At 52.3% G+C, this 15,138-nt stretch overlaps 1 protein-coding gene across 5 annotated transcripts in view; it reads right to left on the bottom strand.

The window, feature by feature from the left end:
* Positions 1-1,622: 1,622 nt before the first annotated feature.
* The window catches only part of RAP1GAP (RAP1 GTPase activating protein), a 41,674-nt gene continuing 28,158 nt past the window's right edge, over positions 1,623-15,138 (bottom strand). For 3 of the 5 annotated variants that reach the window (XM_087702091.1, XM_087702093.1, XM_087702090.1), the window contains exons 11-24: positions 13,916-14,045; positions 13,665-13,820; positions 13,456-13,527; positions 11,703-11,789; positions 11,354-11,494; positions 10,965-11,096; positions 9,963-10,040; positions 6,645-6,754; positions 5,662-5,775; positions 5,438-5,558; positions 4,626-4,728; positions 4,342-4,445; positions 4,162-4,206; positions 1,623-3,126 (exon numbers count right to left, since the gene is read on the bottom strand). In XM_087702091.1, the coding sequence (XP_087558217.1) occupies positions 4,198-4,206; positions 4,342-4,445; positions 4,626-4,728; positions 5,438-5,558; positions 5,662-5,775; positions 6,645-6,754; positions 9,963-10,040; positions 10,965-11,096; positions 11,354-11,494; positions 11,703-11,789; positions 13,456-13,527; positions 13,665-13,820; positions 13,916-14,045 (1,357 nt within the window). In that variant the 3' untranslated portion in view covers positions 1,623-3,126; positions 4,162-4,197. The remainder of the gene's footprint in view (positions 3,127-4,161; positions 4,207-4,341; positions 4,446-4,625; positions 4,729-5,437; positions 5,559-5,661; positions 5,776-6,644; positions 6,755-9,962; positions 10,041-10,964; positions 11,097-11,353; positions 11,495-11,702; positions 11,790-13,455; positions 13,528-13,664; positions 13,821-13,915; positions 14,046-15,138) is intronic. The other 2 variants (XM_087702092.1, XM_087702094.1) reach the window with 2 other exon arrangements.

Genomic DNA, 15,138 nt, shown 5'->3' with positions numbered 1-15,138 from the left:
GGCCTCCCCGAAGCCTCTTGGGAGCAAAAACAGGCTGCGGGGTGGGTGGGTGGGTGTCTCCCGCATGCCCCCCCATGCATGGCAGAGACCCCCAAATCAGCTGGCCAATGGGAGGCGCACGTGCCCATGCGCAGTGGAGCTCAGCTGGGGCAACGGCTGGTGTGCCCGCCGAGGGAGCTCCGTGTGCCACCTGTGGCACACCTGCCATAGATTCACCGTCACAGGCTTAGCCATTGAGATGTCACTCATCCAAAGTAGCCCACACAGCCCTGTTAACCACGGCTTGGTGAATAAACCACAATTGGATGAGAGAGGTGGACTTCAACTCCCAGAATCCCCTCTTGCTACAAAGCTGAGAGATATTACACGGAAAACTTTGCTCTTCTGCTCCCAGCATTTTAATTTTGTTTTTTCTGGAGGGCAGAAAGGAAAACCGTGACGGTTTTCCTGGTTGCATATCCTTCCAAGCCTCCAAAAATGCTATCGGGTTTCCTCCTTCCCACCCACCCTCATCTCCAGACAAACATTAGGCTTGGACATGGGACTGGAGGACTCCATCCTGTGATTAAAAGACAAGCAGGTCATGGCCTTCTTTTTCTGACCGAGGCTTCACAAGAGCCTGAAGCCAATTCCTTCTCCCGGCAAAAAACCCTTTTATTCAGTGAATTCTGCTCCTTCACATCCAGCAAAGTCTTTCGAGGGAGGATTTACAGTCACAGACCTTATCTGGCTTGGAGAACTGCCAGGACGAGATCTGTAAAACTTGGCAAGGAGTTTCGGAGAGTCAGGAACCAATGAAGCGAACTGATTGTCTCCTGCAAACTCCACTCCCCTTGCGCTCCTCTTTTATTTCCTCTGGGAGGGGCCATTCATCGTCCACCTGTGGCCTTCCTCCCAAGCCGATCCTTTTTCTTTAGCTGTTCCCTTCGTCCGGCAACTCTGCGCATGTGCACACTGGAAACAGGCTCCAGCTGTTCTTCTGCCTCACTGATCTCTGACTCTGAACCAGAGGTGGGTTCCTACCAGTTCGCACCAGTTCGGTAGAACCGGTTCGTCAAATCTACCGAACCGGTTAGAAGAGGTTCCGCCAGTGGAACCGGAAAGCAGGCCACACCTACAGAAGAGGTTCCAAAATTTTTTGAAACCCACCACTGACACACACACAGACAGACAGACAGACTCACACACAGAAAGAGAAAGAAAAAGAAAGGAGGAAAGAAAAAAAGAAAGAGAAAGTGAGAGATGAAAGAAAAAAGGAAAAAGGGACAGAGACAAAAGGAAGGAGAGAGAGAAGAGAACATGGCCAGCAAGCCACTCCCACCAGGTCACATGGCCAGCAAGCCACTCCCACAAAGGCCACACCCACAGAGTAGGTTCGAAAAAAATTTGAAACCCACCACTGCTCTGAACACAGCTGATAACTGGCATACGGCTCTGGCCTCCTCTCTGCCTCCGACGCAGAGCCCTCATCAGAGCCTTCCCCAGACTCCAGGACTAGGCCACGCTCCTCCCCAACTTCCTCACTGTCTGAATCTGCCGCCAGCTCCTCTGGAAGCAGATTTGGGCCACAACATCTCCCAAATCAGAAACTTTCCTTCCAGCGGGACGGGAAATGGAAAAACTACGTGGAGGATTCTCGTTTTATTTTCCAGCCTGTATATCTTAAAAAGCATTTTACAAATAGATTTCTTCTTACAATAGCGATAAATAGATATATGTATATTTATATATATATATGTATATTTTATACACAGGTCACTGGAAACACGAGTACAGTCTTGGAGTTTAAATTAAACGCAATGTTTAAACTTTGTTAAGTTCATGGATTTTGTGCATCTTTTTAAAAAATAAAATAAAATTAAGCGAAACAACCCCCCCAAAAAAGGGAAGGAAGAAAGAAAGGATGGATTTACGCAACAGACATAAGAACATAGAGGCCCAGGCATCGTGGAATTAATCTTTTCACATCATCCAAAGGATGTTTAAAATTAAACGTGGATGGCTAGGAATTTGGGGGGGTGGGGGCTTTCCCTGATCCAGACACCCGTGGAGCCAGTAGGGTGCATTGCCCACCTTTTAAACCCTGCACAGCATGGGGGTAACTCAACTACAGCACAGAGGGGAGGTCCCTGAAGCTTAAGAGCCCAGCCAGTGTCAAATGGGGTCTCCTGGCTCCTTTGGCCAGCCCATGGGGTGAAGGGGGGAGGGCTGGTGGCCCAGCTGCCTTGGACCAGCCTGAAAGTCACCAGAATCAGCCGAGCCCTTCCTCCACACCCTAGCTGACCTGTGGCGAGATTGTCAAAGTTTCTTTGGGATGAACATGGAGGGAGGGAGAGATTGGGCACGTCTGGGCAGGATACGCTCTGTCTCCCCTCCCAACTGCCAAAATTCCCTAGGATAAGAGGGAGCACGGCTGTCATGGGGAGGGAGGGGGGCAACGTGACGAGAAATGAGGGCAGTGTGCCAACCGGGGCAGGGGAGAGAGACGCAGAAGGAGCATCGGTGGCAAAGCCAGCTGGAGAAATGGAGACGGGGAGTGGGGGAGCTGATCCAGGCGTAATCCAGATGGTGTTCCATAAACATCTCCATCCCTGGAATCTCCTCCGCGTGCTGAAACACCGTCCAGAGATCCGGAGATCCAGAAAACTTCTACTTGCAGCTCCTTCCACGGCAAATGGCGTGACTGCCGGCCTCTGCGATAGGAAAGCCAAGAACAGCCCGAAGGCTCTCTGCCTCCGCCACCGTAGCCAGTCCAGACGGCCTCCGTGGATGGACAGGGACGGTGGGAAACACACAGGTCCTTCTCCGTAGTACTCCGCGATTGTCCACCATTTTGACTCCACAGGGTTTGGGTTAGGGATGGAATTGGGGAAGGGGGCATCTCGGAGCCCAGCTCATGGAAGAGGGGAGGGAAGAAATTGAGGCCAGAGGAAATGCCCGGCTTGTCTTGCACCGCGAGGGAAGGAATTCGCCACACGGACGTGGCCTGGAGGGTCGGAGAGAAGCAGCGGCTTAAAAGGGAGGATCAGGAGAAGCAGGATTTGCTGGTCGGAGAGGTCGTCTTTGTTCCGAGACGAAGATGGGACTTCTCCACTGTTGCCTCAGCTTGTGCTTCTTTGCTGTGAGCTGTCGGGGAAGGGCAAAGGAGGTGTCACCCCTCCCCCTCCAGACCCAGGATGGAGGGGGAGGGGCTAAAAGGTAGAGGGTGCAAGGGAGCAGAAGGGAATCAGCAGAGATAGGGAGTAACGTGTATGTGTGTGTGTGTGTGTGTGAGCGAGAGAGAGAGGTGGGGGGAAAGAGAGAGAGAGGGAAGGAGGGGGAGAGAGAGAGAGAGAGAGAGAGAGAGAGAGAGGGAGGGAGAGAGAGAGAGAGAGAGATGGGAGCAGGACCAGTGGTGAAATTCAAAAAAAATTATTACTGGTTCTGTGGGCATGACTTGGTGGCCATGGCAGGGGAAGGAAACTGCAAAATCTCCATTCCCTTCCCACTCCTGGAGAAAAGATATTGCAAAATCTCCATTCCCTTCCCACTCCTGGGGAAAGATGCTGCAAAATCTCCATTCCCTCCCCACTCCTGGGGAAGGGATGCTGCAAAATCTCCATTCCGTCCCCACTCTAGGGAAAGGATGCTGCAAAATCTCCATTCCCTCCCCACTCCTGGGGAAAGGATGCTGCAAAATCTCCATTCCCTCCTCTCTCCTGGAGAAAGGATATTGCAAAATCTCCATTCCCTCCCCACTCCTGGGGAAGGGATGCTGCAAAATCTCCATTCCGTCCCCACTCTAGGGAAAGGATGCTGCAAAATCTCCATTCCCTCCCCACTCCTGGGGAAAGGATGCTGCAAAATCTCCATTCCCTCCTCTCTCCTGGAGAAAGGATATTGCAAAATCTCCATTCCCTCCCCATTCCTGGGGAAAGGATGCTGCAAAATCTCCATTCCCTCCATACTCCAGGGGAAGGATACTGTAAAATCTCCATTTCCACCCCACTCTGGGGCCAGCCAGAGGTGGTATTTGCTAGTTCTCCCAACTACTCAAAATTTATGCTACCGGTTCTCCAGAACTGGTCAGAACCTGCTGAATTTCACCCCTAACAGGGGTTGGCCAGAGGCTCGGAGATGGGGGCGGGGCAGGGAAAATACTGGGGGATCCCCAGGTCTGACCTGGTCAAGAGGCACATCCATGAGACAGGAGGGAGGTTAACAGCTCTGGGGGGAAAGACAAAAAGAGGATTAAAACTGGTTCCCATCGAGCTGCTGCATGTACCAATTCCCTACCCGACAGACCCCCTCCCAATGAAAGGCCCTCCCTCCTCCCTCCTCTATCCCTCGTGGACCCCTCACCAGGTGTGGGGGTTGCTGGTCCGAGTGTTCGAGCTGGATCTGGATCTCTGGGCAAGGGGGGTCCATGGGCTTCCTGGGGTCCGGCTGTGGGGAGCGCGAGGGGCCTGGGGGGGGGAAACAAGACAACCTTGTGGTTAAAACCATTCCTCCCTCCCTTGGGAGCAAAAGGGCCCCACGTTGGACACCAGGGGGGTGAGGATCCATCCCATTTGTGTATGGGGAGGGGGAGAAGGCCAGCTCCTCCAGAGCAGCCTTGTGGGGCTCAGGGAGGGGTAGGGAGGTACCTGGAGAGCTGCCCCCACTGGGGGTGCTGGTGCTGTCGTCCAGCCACGTGCTGTACATGAAGGAATCGCGCTTGTGGGAATGCGTCGAAGGGAATGGGCTCTCCTGGGGCAGAAAAGGCAGAGGGGGAGGGTGGATTAGGGGACACCCAGGCCAAACTGAACGAGAATCCAATGTTCCTCCGCCAAGTTCCTAGTCCACACCGTTTAGGGCAGGGCCAGCCTCGGATCGGGGAATTCTTTAAGGGGGTTGTTGAAACTGAGAACCAGTCAAGCCAGGAGAAGTTGAAAAGAGGGGTGGAATCCTTGAACCATTTCCGTTTAATGGCCGCAGAGATGGCCTCCCTGCCCACTGCTTAAGATACTCCGGGAGGCTTTCATTCAGCTGAACAACCAGCCACGATTTCCTGGGGCAAACTGTGGCTTGTTACTGCTTTTAATTTGTCTACTTTCAAAGAGGATGGAAGCCAAGAAGAGAATCTCTACAAGCCACTTTTCAGCTTCCTTCTGAATCCCCTCCTGGCTCTTTCTCCAGAGCCAAGGTGGCGCAGTGGTTAGGGTGCAGTACTGCAGGCCACTTCAGCTGACTGCTAGTTGCAGCTCGGTGGTTCAAATCTCACCGGCTCAAGGTTGACTCAGCCTTCCATCCTTCCGAGGTGGGTGAAATGAGGACCCAGACTGTGGGGGCGATATGCTGACTCTGTAAACCGCTTAGAGAGGGCTGAAAGCCCTATGAAGCGGTATATAAGTCTAACTGCTATTGCTATTCTGTGCCCCTCTCCCTTAAGCCCCCTCCCCCCCCAGTGCCACCTCACCCCGCTTGTGTCATCCCGGCAGCCTTCGGTATCCTCCACCATGCTGCCAAAGCTGCTGGCACTGGAGGAGGAGCGGGACGATTCGTGCCCGGCTTCTGGCTTTGGCACCACCGGATCCGCTCTGCGAGGGGGTGAGAGAAACAGGGGTTTAAGGGGTTGCTGGGAGTCGAAACTAAGGCTGGACTCAGCCAGGAGATGCCTGGGTGCCTTTTCACAATGCCCACCTGTTCTTGGTGGTGGGCATCTCTGGCGAGCTTTGATTGGAGGAGGCCTCAGACCTGGGCTCCTGGCCAGGGTGGCTGCCATCTGGCGTTTTCGCACTGCCCGTCGGGCTCTCCCTGTGGGACACATAGCCAGGGTTTCCTGATCAATGCTGGGGCAGAGGAAGGCTGGTGTGGGAGCAGGTCCTTCCCCAGCCTCAGAAAGTATTGTGGCCCGCCAGTGGAGCTGGTGTCAGACTCAGACAATGAGGAGGTTGGGGAGGAAGATGGGCCAGTCCTGGAGTCTGGGGAAGGCCCTGATGAGGGCTCTGTGTCGGAGGCAGAGAGGGGGCCAGGGCCGTCTGACAGTTATCAGCTGCCTTCAGAGTCAGACATCAGTGAGGCAGAAGAACAGTTGGAGCCTGTTCCCAGTGTGTGAATGCACAGAGTTGCCAGACGAAGGGAACAGCTAAAGAACAGGGGTCGACTCGGGAGTAAGGCCACAGGTGGACGAGGAATGGTCCCTCCCAGAGGGAATAAAAAGGAGCGAAAGGGGAGTGGAGTTTGCAGGAGACAATGAGTTCAATCCATTAGGGTGAAGATCTATCCCTAACTTCTTGCCAAGGAATTGCTGCTACAGCGTGGAGTTTGGAAGATATCGGGCCTGGCAGCTCTCCAAGCCTGATCAAGATCTGCAGTTGTGAAATCTCTTGAAAGACTGTTGGCCAGGAATTCCCTTTAACCTAAATAAAAGGGGTTTTATCGGGACGAGGAGTCGGCTTCGTGTTTTGGGGAAGCCTCGGTCAGAACAGAAAGGAACGATGTCTGTTGGGCCACGCTTGGCATGAAGGCAATGGATTTGAGTGGGCCTCGGTGACTTTGAGGAATCCCTCCGTTGTGGTTTAGCGCGCTTAGCGTGACGTACAATTGTGGCTTCCCAGGATGGCTCAAGAAATCCAGGGTGGGTGGAATGAGGGGGGGGGGCAACCCGCATGCATCCTCCCCACCTTTTCTCCTGCACTTCTTGGATGTTCTCGATGCCGATGGCGCTGCTTCGGCGGGAACCAAATGGCCCCGATTTCTTCCGCGTTGGACTCTTTCCGGGCACGATCAGGGACTGCAAGAGACGGGGAGAAGTGAGGTGGCATGAAGCAGAAAGACTGGAGAAGAGGGGGAAGCAATCCAGACAATTGGGGAGGGGGGGTCTCTGCCTTGGGAAACCCTGCTCCAGAGCTGACCAGCAGGCAAGCAAGCCAAGGGCGGGGGGGGTTGTGAGAAAGGCCACCCCCACCTCAGTAACAAGAAGCTCAACCGAGTTTATTCCAAATATTCCAAATAATTTAAACATCCCCCTTGGGAACTGCACCGGCCTGGGGTCCCTGAATAGCTATGGGGGTTCAGGGCCAGACCCTACAGGGGCAATCCATCCAAATCTTTTTTAGGCCAACCTAAAAGTGCTTACGATGCCCCAGCACAGAATCTGCAAAACAGACAGCAGGACCATACCTCCCCTCACCCCGAAATAATAATCCCTCTGCATCGTGCCAAGGTTTTAATGCTTTTTCTGGAGAGGATGCCCCGGGGCGTGGGCCAGAGGTAGAAGGAGAAACAGAGTGGGGAGTGGGGGAAACAGTGGTGAAATTCAGCAGGTTCTGACCGGTTCTGGAAAACCAATAGCGAAAATTTTAGTGGTTCGGAGAACTGTCAAGTACCACCTCTGGCTGGCCCCAGAGTGGGAAGGGAATGGAGATTTTGCAGTATCCTTTCCCTGGAGTGGGGAGGGAATGGGGATTTTGCAGTATCCTTCCCCTGGAGTGGGGAGGGAATAGAGATTTTGCAGTATCCTTTCCCTGGAGTGGGGAGGGAATGGGGATTTTGCAGTATCCTTCCCCTGGAGTGGGGAGGGAATGGAGATTTTGCAGTATCCTTTCCCTGGAGTGGGGAGGGAATGGAGATTTTGCAGCATCCTTCCCCTGGAGTGGGGAGGGAATAGAGATTTTGCAGTACCCTTTCCCCAGGAGTGGGGAGGGAAGGGGATTTTATTGTTCCCCCAGGAATGGGGAGGGAATGGGGATTTTGCAGTATCCTTCCCCTGGAGTGGGGAGGGAATGGAGATTTTGCAGCATCCTTCCCCTGGAGTGTGGAGGGAATGGGGATTTTATCCTTCCCCCAGGAAAGGGGAGGGAATGGGGATGTTGCAGTATCCTTCCCCTGCCATGGCCACCAAGCCATGCCCACAGAACTGGTTAAAAAAAAAAAATGAATTTCACCACTGAGGGGGGAGGGTTAGAAAAATGGAGGTGTGAGCCAGGAAACCCCTCCCCTCAATGGGGATGAGTCTCTCTTCCTCCCAATCCTCCATCTTTCTTTTTCTACAAACATTTTTTAAAAAAAAAACACCCTGCAGAATGACAAGAAAACTCCGGGGTTCCCAAAAGGGGTTGGGAAGACAAATCGAGCCATGGAGAGGGCAGGAGAAAAAGGACACCATTCTGAGGTGGGGGTGGAGGGGAGAGCTTGACCCTCCCCACCCAGCAGGCTCCTCCTTGAACCCTGAAACTTGTACGTTATGTTCTGTGGCTCCCAGTATTTTAAAGGTAAAGCTTCCCCTCGCACATATGTGCTAGCCGTTCCCGACTCTAGGGGGCGGTGCTCATCTCTGTTTCAAAGCTTAAGAGCCAGCGCTGTCCGAAGATGTCTCCGTGGTCATTTGGCCGGCATGACTCAACTCCCGAAGGCGCACAGAACGCTGTTCCCTTCCCACCAAAGGTGGTTCCTATTTTTCTACTTGCATTTTTAACGTGCTTTCGAACTGCTAGGCTGGCAGAAGCTGGGACAACTCACGGGAGCTCCCTCCGTTATGCAGCACGGGGGATTCGAACCGCCGAACTGCCGACCTCTCCGATCGACAAGCTCAGCGTCTTAGCCGCTGAGCCACCCAGGCTGCCCATTGCAGAGGGACAAACGGGAGACCTTGAAACCATCTGAAAAGATGGGAGACCCAGCTTGGCTGGCTGGGCGGGGAGGGGGGGAACTTCAAGGGTTCAAAAATAATCAACCCCCCCACTCTAACAGACCCACAACCCCCTCGGTTCCTGCATCCATCTGAGGTATGACATAAAAGGGGTCAGTAGCAGAGGCCGTGTCCTTTGAAATGAGCCTCTAACTGTCTTCTACTCCTGTTTCCTTGGGATGCTAGCTTAATGGGAGGTGCTGGGGAGGGAGGGAGGCTTCCCACCACAAGGAGGAGGGTCCAAGACCCCTGGAGGACTGTGGGGGATGGGATGAAAGAAGGGCTAAAAGGACAAACAAGCCCGGAGGGTCCATTACTTCCTTTCAAATGCAAAGGGTTGTAATCATCTCGCAAAGCAAGCTGGCAGAAGGAAAGGCCTTACAAGCAATTTCCCAGGCTTAGGAAAGATGCCCCCCACCCCCCAGTGGGAGACAAGAGGGGTGTGGGGCATGCAATAGGGCAGCAAAGGGGATGGGAAGGAAAGAGAAAGAAAAAGGAGAAAGAAAGAAAGAAAGAAAGAAAGAAAGAGTGAGAAAGAAAGAAGAGAGAGCGAGAAGAAAGAGAAAGAAGAGAGAAGAAAGGGAGAGAGGGGGAGAGAGAAAGAAAGAAGAAAGAACAGAGAGAGAGGGGGGGAGAGAGAAGAGAGAGAGGGAGAGATAGAGAGGGAGAGAGAGAGAGAGAAAGAAGAGAGAGAAGAGAGAGAGAAGAAAGAGAGAGGGAGAGAGAGAGAAAAAAAGAAGAGAGACAGAGAGAGAAGGAAGAAAGAGAGAGGGAGAGGGAGAGAAAGAGAAAGAAAGAAGAGAGACAGAGAGAGAAAGAAGAAAGAAAGAGAAAAAGGAATAAGAGAGAGAGAAGAGAGAGAGGGAGAGACAGAGAGGGAGATAGAGAGAGAAAGAAAGAAGAGAGAGAAGAGAGAGAAGAAAGAGAGAGAGAGAGAGAAAGAAAGAAGAGGGACAGAGAAAGAAGAAAGAAAGAGAAAGGAATAAAAGAGAGGGACAGAGAGAAAAACAAGAGAGAAAGGAAAAAGACAGAGAGACAGAGAAAAAGAAGAGAGAGAGAGAAAAAAAGAGAGAAAGAGAAAAAGAGAGAGCAGAAAGAGAGAGAGAAAGAAAAAAACAGAGAGGGACAGAGAGAGAGAGAGAGAAACAGAGAGGAGAGACAGAGAGAGAGAGAAAAAGAGAGAGAGAGAGCGAAAGAGAGAGGAGAGACAGAGAGAAAGAGAGACAGACAGACAGACAGACAGACAGACAGGGAGGCAGAGAGTAGAGAGAGAGACAAATCGAGTGAGAGAGAGAGGAAAAAGTCCAGCCACCTCTTCAATGGTTCCTATGCCTATCGCGCTGCCTCGACGTCCGTACCTACTTGACGTTTTTCCGGGCACAAGCAATGACTGGCAAGCGGGCAGAGCATGAAAGAGGGGAGGGGTGAAGAGGACAGAGGGGGGAGAAAGGGGGAGAGAGAGAGAGAGAGAGAGAGAGAAAGAAAAAGAAGTCATGCGAACAAAATGATGCCCAGTTATTATCCACCAAGGGCCCAACCTCCCCTGAAAGGGCCAAGGCAGCCAGCGGGCATGGAGGGGGCATGAGAAGGCAGAGGAAGCTGCTGGGGCTGTGCCTGGGATGTGATGGGGGGGTTGGAGGGGAGGGGGAAGCTGGGAGATAGTTGCCTGGGGTTGGGCAGCGGAAACGATGCCCAAGATGAGGGCCTGAAATTCCTGGGACTTTGCCACGCTCGCTGCGCCATCTTGTTATAGAGACCCAGACGTTCCCTGGCATCCACCGGATGCCCTCCACCCCAGCAATCCTCCAGCCTGGGGGAGAAGGAGGAGGCACGGGAGGCCGGGAGACGGCCCCTTTCATAAACCGGTCCCTGCCAGCGACTGTGAGGGAGAGAATCTGGGGATGCCCAATGCCCGTCAGCCATCAGAAAGGGCACGTGGGGATCTGCCTCCAGCAGGGCAAGGAGGGCTTCAGCCCATAAGACCACCCCCCTCCTTCCCAAGCAAGGGTCCTGCCCGCCCCTCTAGGCAGCCAACTCTCTGCCCTTCGGCCAAGGCTCCTATGCTGGGCCAAGGCTGCCACCCAGTGGCCACTCTGGGGCACTGCATGCCAAACAGGGAAGCACAGGGGAAGATGTGGGCCTGCTGCTGAAACCTCCATCCTCCCCGGACCACCCTGCCAATATCCAACGCCATCCCCATTGGGGTGGCAGCCCAAGCAAAGACTACCCCAGGAGGCGCTGAAGGATTCGGGGGGCTGTGAAAGGGAGTGGGGGAAAGCGGGCACTGAAGGCAGAATGGGTGGGGGGCACTCACTAGGCCCAGGGCTTTGGCGATGTCAGGGCTGGGGTGCCCAAAGCTCCCGCTGTGGCTGGTGGTGACGGTGCTCTGTTTCTTGCTGCTGAGACCCATGGCGTCCATCGACTGGCTGCGGCTGCGAATCACTCGCTGGAAGGGAAGGCCGGCCCACCCTGAGTCACCCTTCGCCCCGCCCCAGGCTCTCTCCCCACCCTTTGCCCCTCCCAGTAGGGACAGGTGGAGGACCAGTCTGGCTCCCACTGCCTGCGAAGAGGGCAAAGGGAGGTAGGCCAGGGAAGGAGTGAAGGGCTGAGGAGGGGCTGCCGAAGGGTGGGTGGGTGGGGGAGATCAAGGCACGAACCCACAGGGTGACCCAGAGCATCTCCGGCCGCGCTGCCCTCCCTCACCTTGAACGATTCAAAGAAGCTGCTGCTGCCTCCCCCGCCGTTCTCCATCTTGTCCTCCTCAGCCCCCAGGCCCATCATTGACTGGCTGTTGAGGTGCAGCTCCTCGTAGAGGGTCTCCAGCAGAGCCGCCCGCGTTCGCTCCTGTCGCGAGAAGGCGAAACCCCCACCCCCGTCCCGTTGAGCCGGCTGCAGAGGCCGCAGGAGCATCAGCAAGCTGGATAAGGGGGGGGGGGAGGTACGGAGGAGGTCCTGGGACACCCACCCACCCATCCACTTGCAGAAGAGCCAGCCAGAGAGGCTCCTTTCCCGCCCTCGGCCCCCCTCTCCCCCAATTTCCTGGAAAACTCACTTCTAGTTTGGCAAACTTCTCTGCTTTGTAGCAGGCATATTCGGCGTTGATCAGCTTGGTCAAAAGGAAGGCCTGGAAGTCTGGCCCCTGCAGGGAGAGTAGTGGGGAGGGGGGGAGTGTTTTAAAGGGTTGGTTTGGCTGGACGAACACCCCTCGCCATCCCGTGTAAGATTTAGTAATAGCCTGTAGACTTATATACCGTTTCACAGTGCTTTTACAGCCCTCTCTAAGCGGCTGACTGTCAGCCTCTTGCCCCCAACAATCTGGCTCCTCATTTGACCCACCTCGGAAGGATGGAAGGCTGAGCCGACCTTGAGCCGCTCAGGATCGAACTGCTGGCAGTCAGCAGAGTTAACCTGCAATACCGCTTCACAGGGCTTTACAGCCCCTCTCTAAGCGGTTGACAGCCTCTTGCCCCTAACAATTTGGGTCCTCATTTGACCCACCTCGGAAGGATGGAAGGCTGAGCCGACCTTGAGCTTCTCAGGATCGAACTGCTGGCAATCGGCAGAGTTAGCCTGCAATACCGCTTCACAGGGCTTTACAGCCCTCTCTAAGCGGTTGACAGCCTCTTGCCCCTAACAATTTGGGTCCTCATTTGACCCACCTTGGAAGGAGGGAAGACTGAGCCAACCTTGAGCCGCTCAGGATTGAACTGCTGGCACTCGGCAGAGTCAGCCTGCAATACTGCATTCTAGCCACTGTGGCCCCTGCGGCTCTTAATAGCAATAGCACTGAGACATATATACCGCTTCAGAGTGCTTCACAGCCCACTCTAAGCGGTTTACAGTCAGTCTCTTGCCCCCAAACAATCCGGGTCCTCATTTTACCCACCTCGGAAAGACGGAAGGCTGAGTCAACCTTGAGCATGGCGAGATTCGAACTGCCGAACTGCAGCTAGCAGTCAGCTGAAGTAACCCTGCAGCGCTGCGCTCTCACTACTGCGCCACCTGGGCTCTTTAGCTCAGGATTCTGCCTGTCCCATGAGGCCAGCAGCCAGGCAGAGTGCCTGACTGTCCTGTGGCAGCCCCCAGACCCAACGGAGCATTGCCTGCCCACCCAGAGTCCCCCGCCCCTCGGAGAAGCAGCATGTCCCCTGCTGGGGGGGGGGGAAGGATATTGCACGGTGCTGCAGCCTGCCCACCTTGGATGCCCACAAGAGGAGACCCCCCCAAAATAAAAAAAGTTTAAAAATATGATGGAGCTGCAAAAGCATAAATTGAACCCGACAGAAAACGAGGACTTGGCAAATCAAATCGGCAAAACAAAACCTTTTTGAAAATGCAGATAAAATAGATTGAAGATGTAATGAATTGTTAGAACATAAACGAATCCGATACCTAGAATATCTCGTTTAAAATGAAGGAATACTAGTAACAGTCAAATAAATGATGTACAATGATAATAACGTATACGTGTCTATTTGATTTGATAATTACGTGATAATAAGGATGCACGAAAAACTTGTAACCAATCGACACACTGTATGTAACTGAAGATGGGTTTTATGTTTTGTGTGTTTATGTCTGTCTAAAAATAAAAAAAAAAACTTTTTATATATAAAAAAGAAAAGGCAAATAAACCAGGACGTTGGCTGGCTTACGAGATGAAAAAGGAAAGAGGAAAAAAAGGCTGATAAGTCAATTGGCGGATGAAGAAGGGAATATACAACATTTAAATGAAGAAAAAAAAAAGAGAAAGACGATTGAAAACTTCTACAATAAGTTGTATCAACAAGGGGACACGCACTCACCTTCTGGAAAACAGCTGGATTGGGCAGCGGTGGCCCGAAAAAGGGAACGTCGTCCCGGGCAGTGACGGAGACCTGCAAGGGGACAGGGTGAGCCTCTGGCATTGGCACTAGGGGGCTGCTCCTTCGCGGCCCGACCCGGGGACCCAATTGAGCGGCTCCCTCCTCCCACCTCTCCCCCGGCCCTGCCTCCTGCAATTTGCCCAGGTCACCTTGTAGAGGGTCTTGTCCGAACAGGCATTCTCGGCCTGCACCACCATGTAGGCGTGGAGGAAGTTGGAGGCGATCATATCCGGCACGAAGGGAGTGTTCTCGTCCTGGAAGACGATGGCCACGATGTCGTTGCCGATGTGGCGCTTCCGCTGGAGCTGGAGGAAGGGCGGGAGAGACGGGGGAGAAGAGGGTCAGCCTCACCGGCTATTCTGGGGTGTGGAGGCGAGGAAGGAGGTTCCCTCCCCTTTACCTGCTGCGCATCCCCTTCGGTGTAGGGCAGCTTGGTGGAGACGTGGAACATGATCTCGTTGTTTCGGAAGTTGCAGTAGACGGACTCGGTCCCCGTCTGGCCGTGGGTCACGTCCAGGCCGCCCCGGAACCTGTGCAGGCCCCAGAGTTTTTAGTTTTAGTTTTGGTTTGGTTTTTCGTTTTTAGTTTTAGTTTAGTTTTAATTTAGTTTTTAGTTTTAGCTTTAGTTTTTTAGTTTTAGTTTTAGCTTTGTTTTTAATTTTGGTTTGGGTTTAGGTTTAGGTTTAAGTTTTGTTTTAGTTTTAGGTTTAATTTTAGTTTTTAGGTTTAATTTTAGTTTTTAGTTTTAATTTTACTTTTGTTTTTAGTTTTAGTTAACTTTAGTTTTAATTTTAGTTTACTTTATTGTCATTGCACCTCGTACAACAAGATTAAATGCCATCTTCAGTGTACATTATAACTGTACAAATAAATGAATGAATATAATGAAATATGGGGGGATTTTATAAAATCAGTGTTGTTGGAAGGCAAAGGGAATAAACCTATTCAAGAATATCTGTTGTTTTGTGGAGGCGAGGGATAAGGGCACAATTGGAATATATTGTGTATCTGCACTGTAATATGTGGGTTTTTTCCCTTTTCCTTGGGTCTTTCTTTTTTTGTATTCAGTTGTATATGTACTGTTTGTATTATTTGTGTTTAAAAATAAATAAATAAATAAATAAATAAATAAATATAACTATAAAAATAAAACCCAAAGACACATCCTTCGCATGCTCTATAATTGGAATTGAAAACCCCTGATATTACATTAATATTGCAGTATACCGTAGAATTCAATATAGTTACTGCCATTATATAGTTAGAAGCTGTTTTTCAGCCTATTCGTCCTTGTTTTTATTGTCCTGTACCGGCTGCCAGATGGTAATAGTTTAAAAAAAAAAGGGGGGGATGCCCAGGATGAGATGGATCTTTAAGAAGGTTTTGAACTTTCTTAAGGCAGAGGGAGCTATCAAGCTCTTCCAAAGAGGGGAGAGGGGCAACCCATGATCCTCTGGGCAATGACGTCAACCCTCTGGAGCGCTGTCCTGTCTGCCCCTGGGCAATTGGCAAACCAGACACAGATGTAGTAAGTTAAAATACTCTCTATGGTGCAGCGGTAGAAGGTCTCCAGCAGTTTTCCATTCAGTTGTTGATTCCTGAGAAGTCTCAGGGAGTATATAA

Source organism: Thamnophis sirtalis, unplaced genomic scaffold (genome assembly GCF_051295495.1).
Source record: "Thamnophis sirtalis isolate CommonGarterSnake01/CBP01778 unplaced genomic scaffold, rThaSir2_p1.2 scaffold_15, whole genome shotgun sequence".
NCBI lineage: Eukaryota > Metazoa > Chordata > Lepidosauria > Squamata > Natricidae > Thamnophis > Thamnophis sirtalis.
This window is presented reverse-complemented; position numbering and strand designations above follow the sequence as displayed.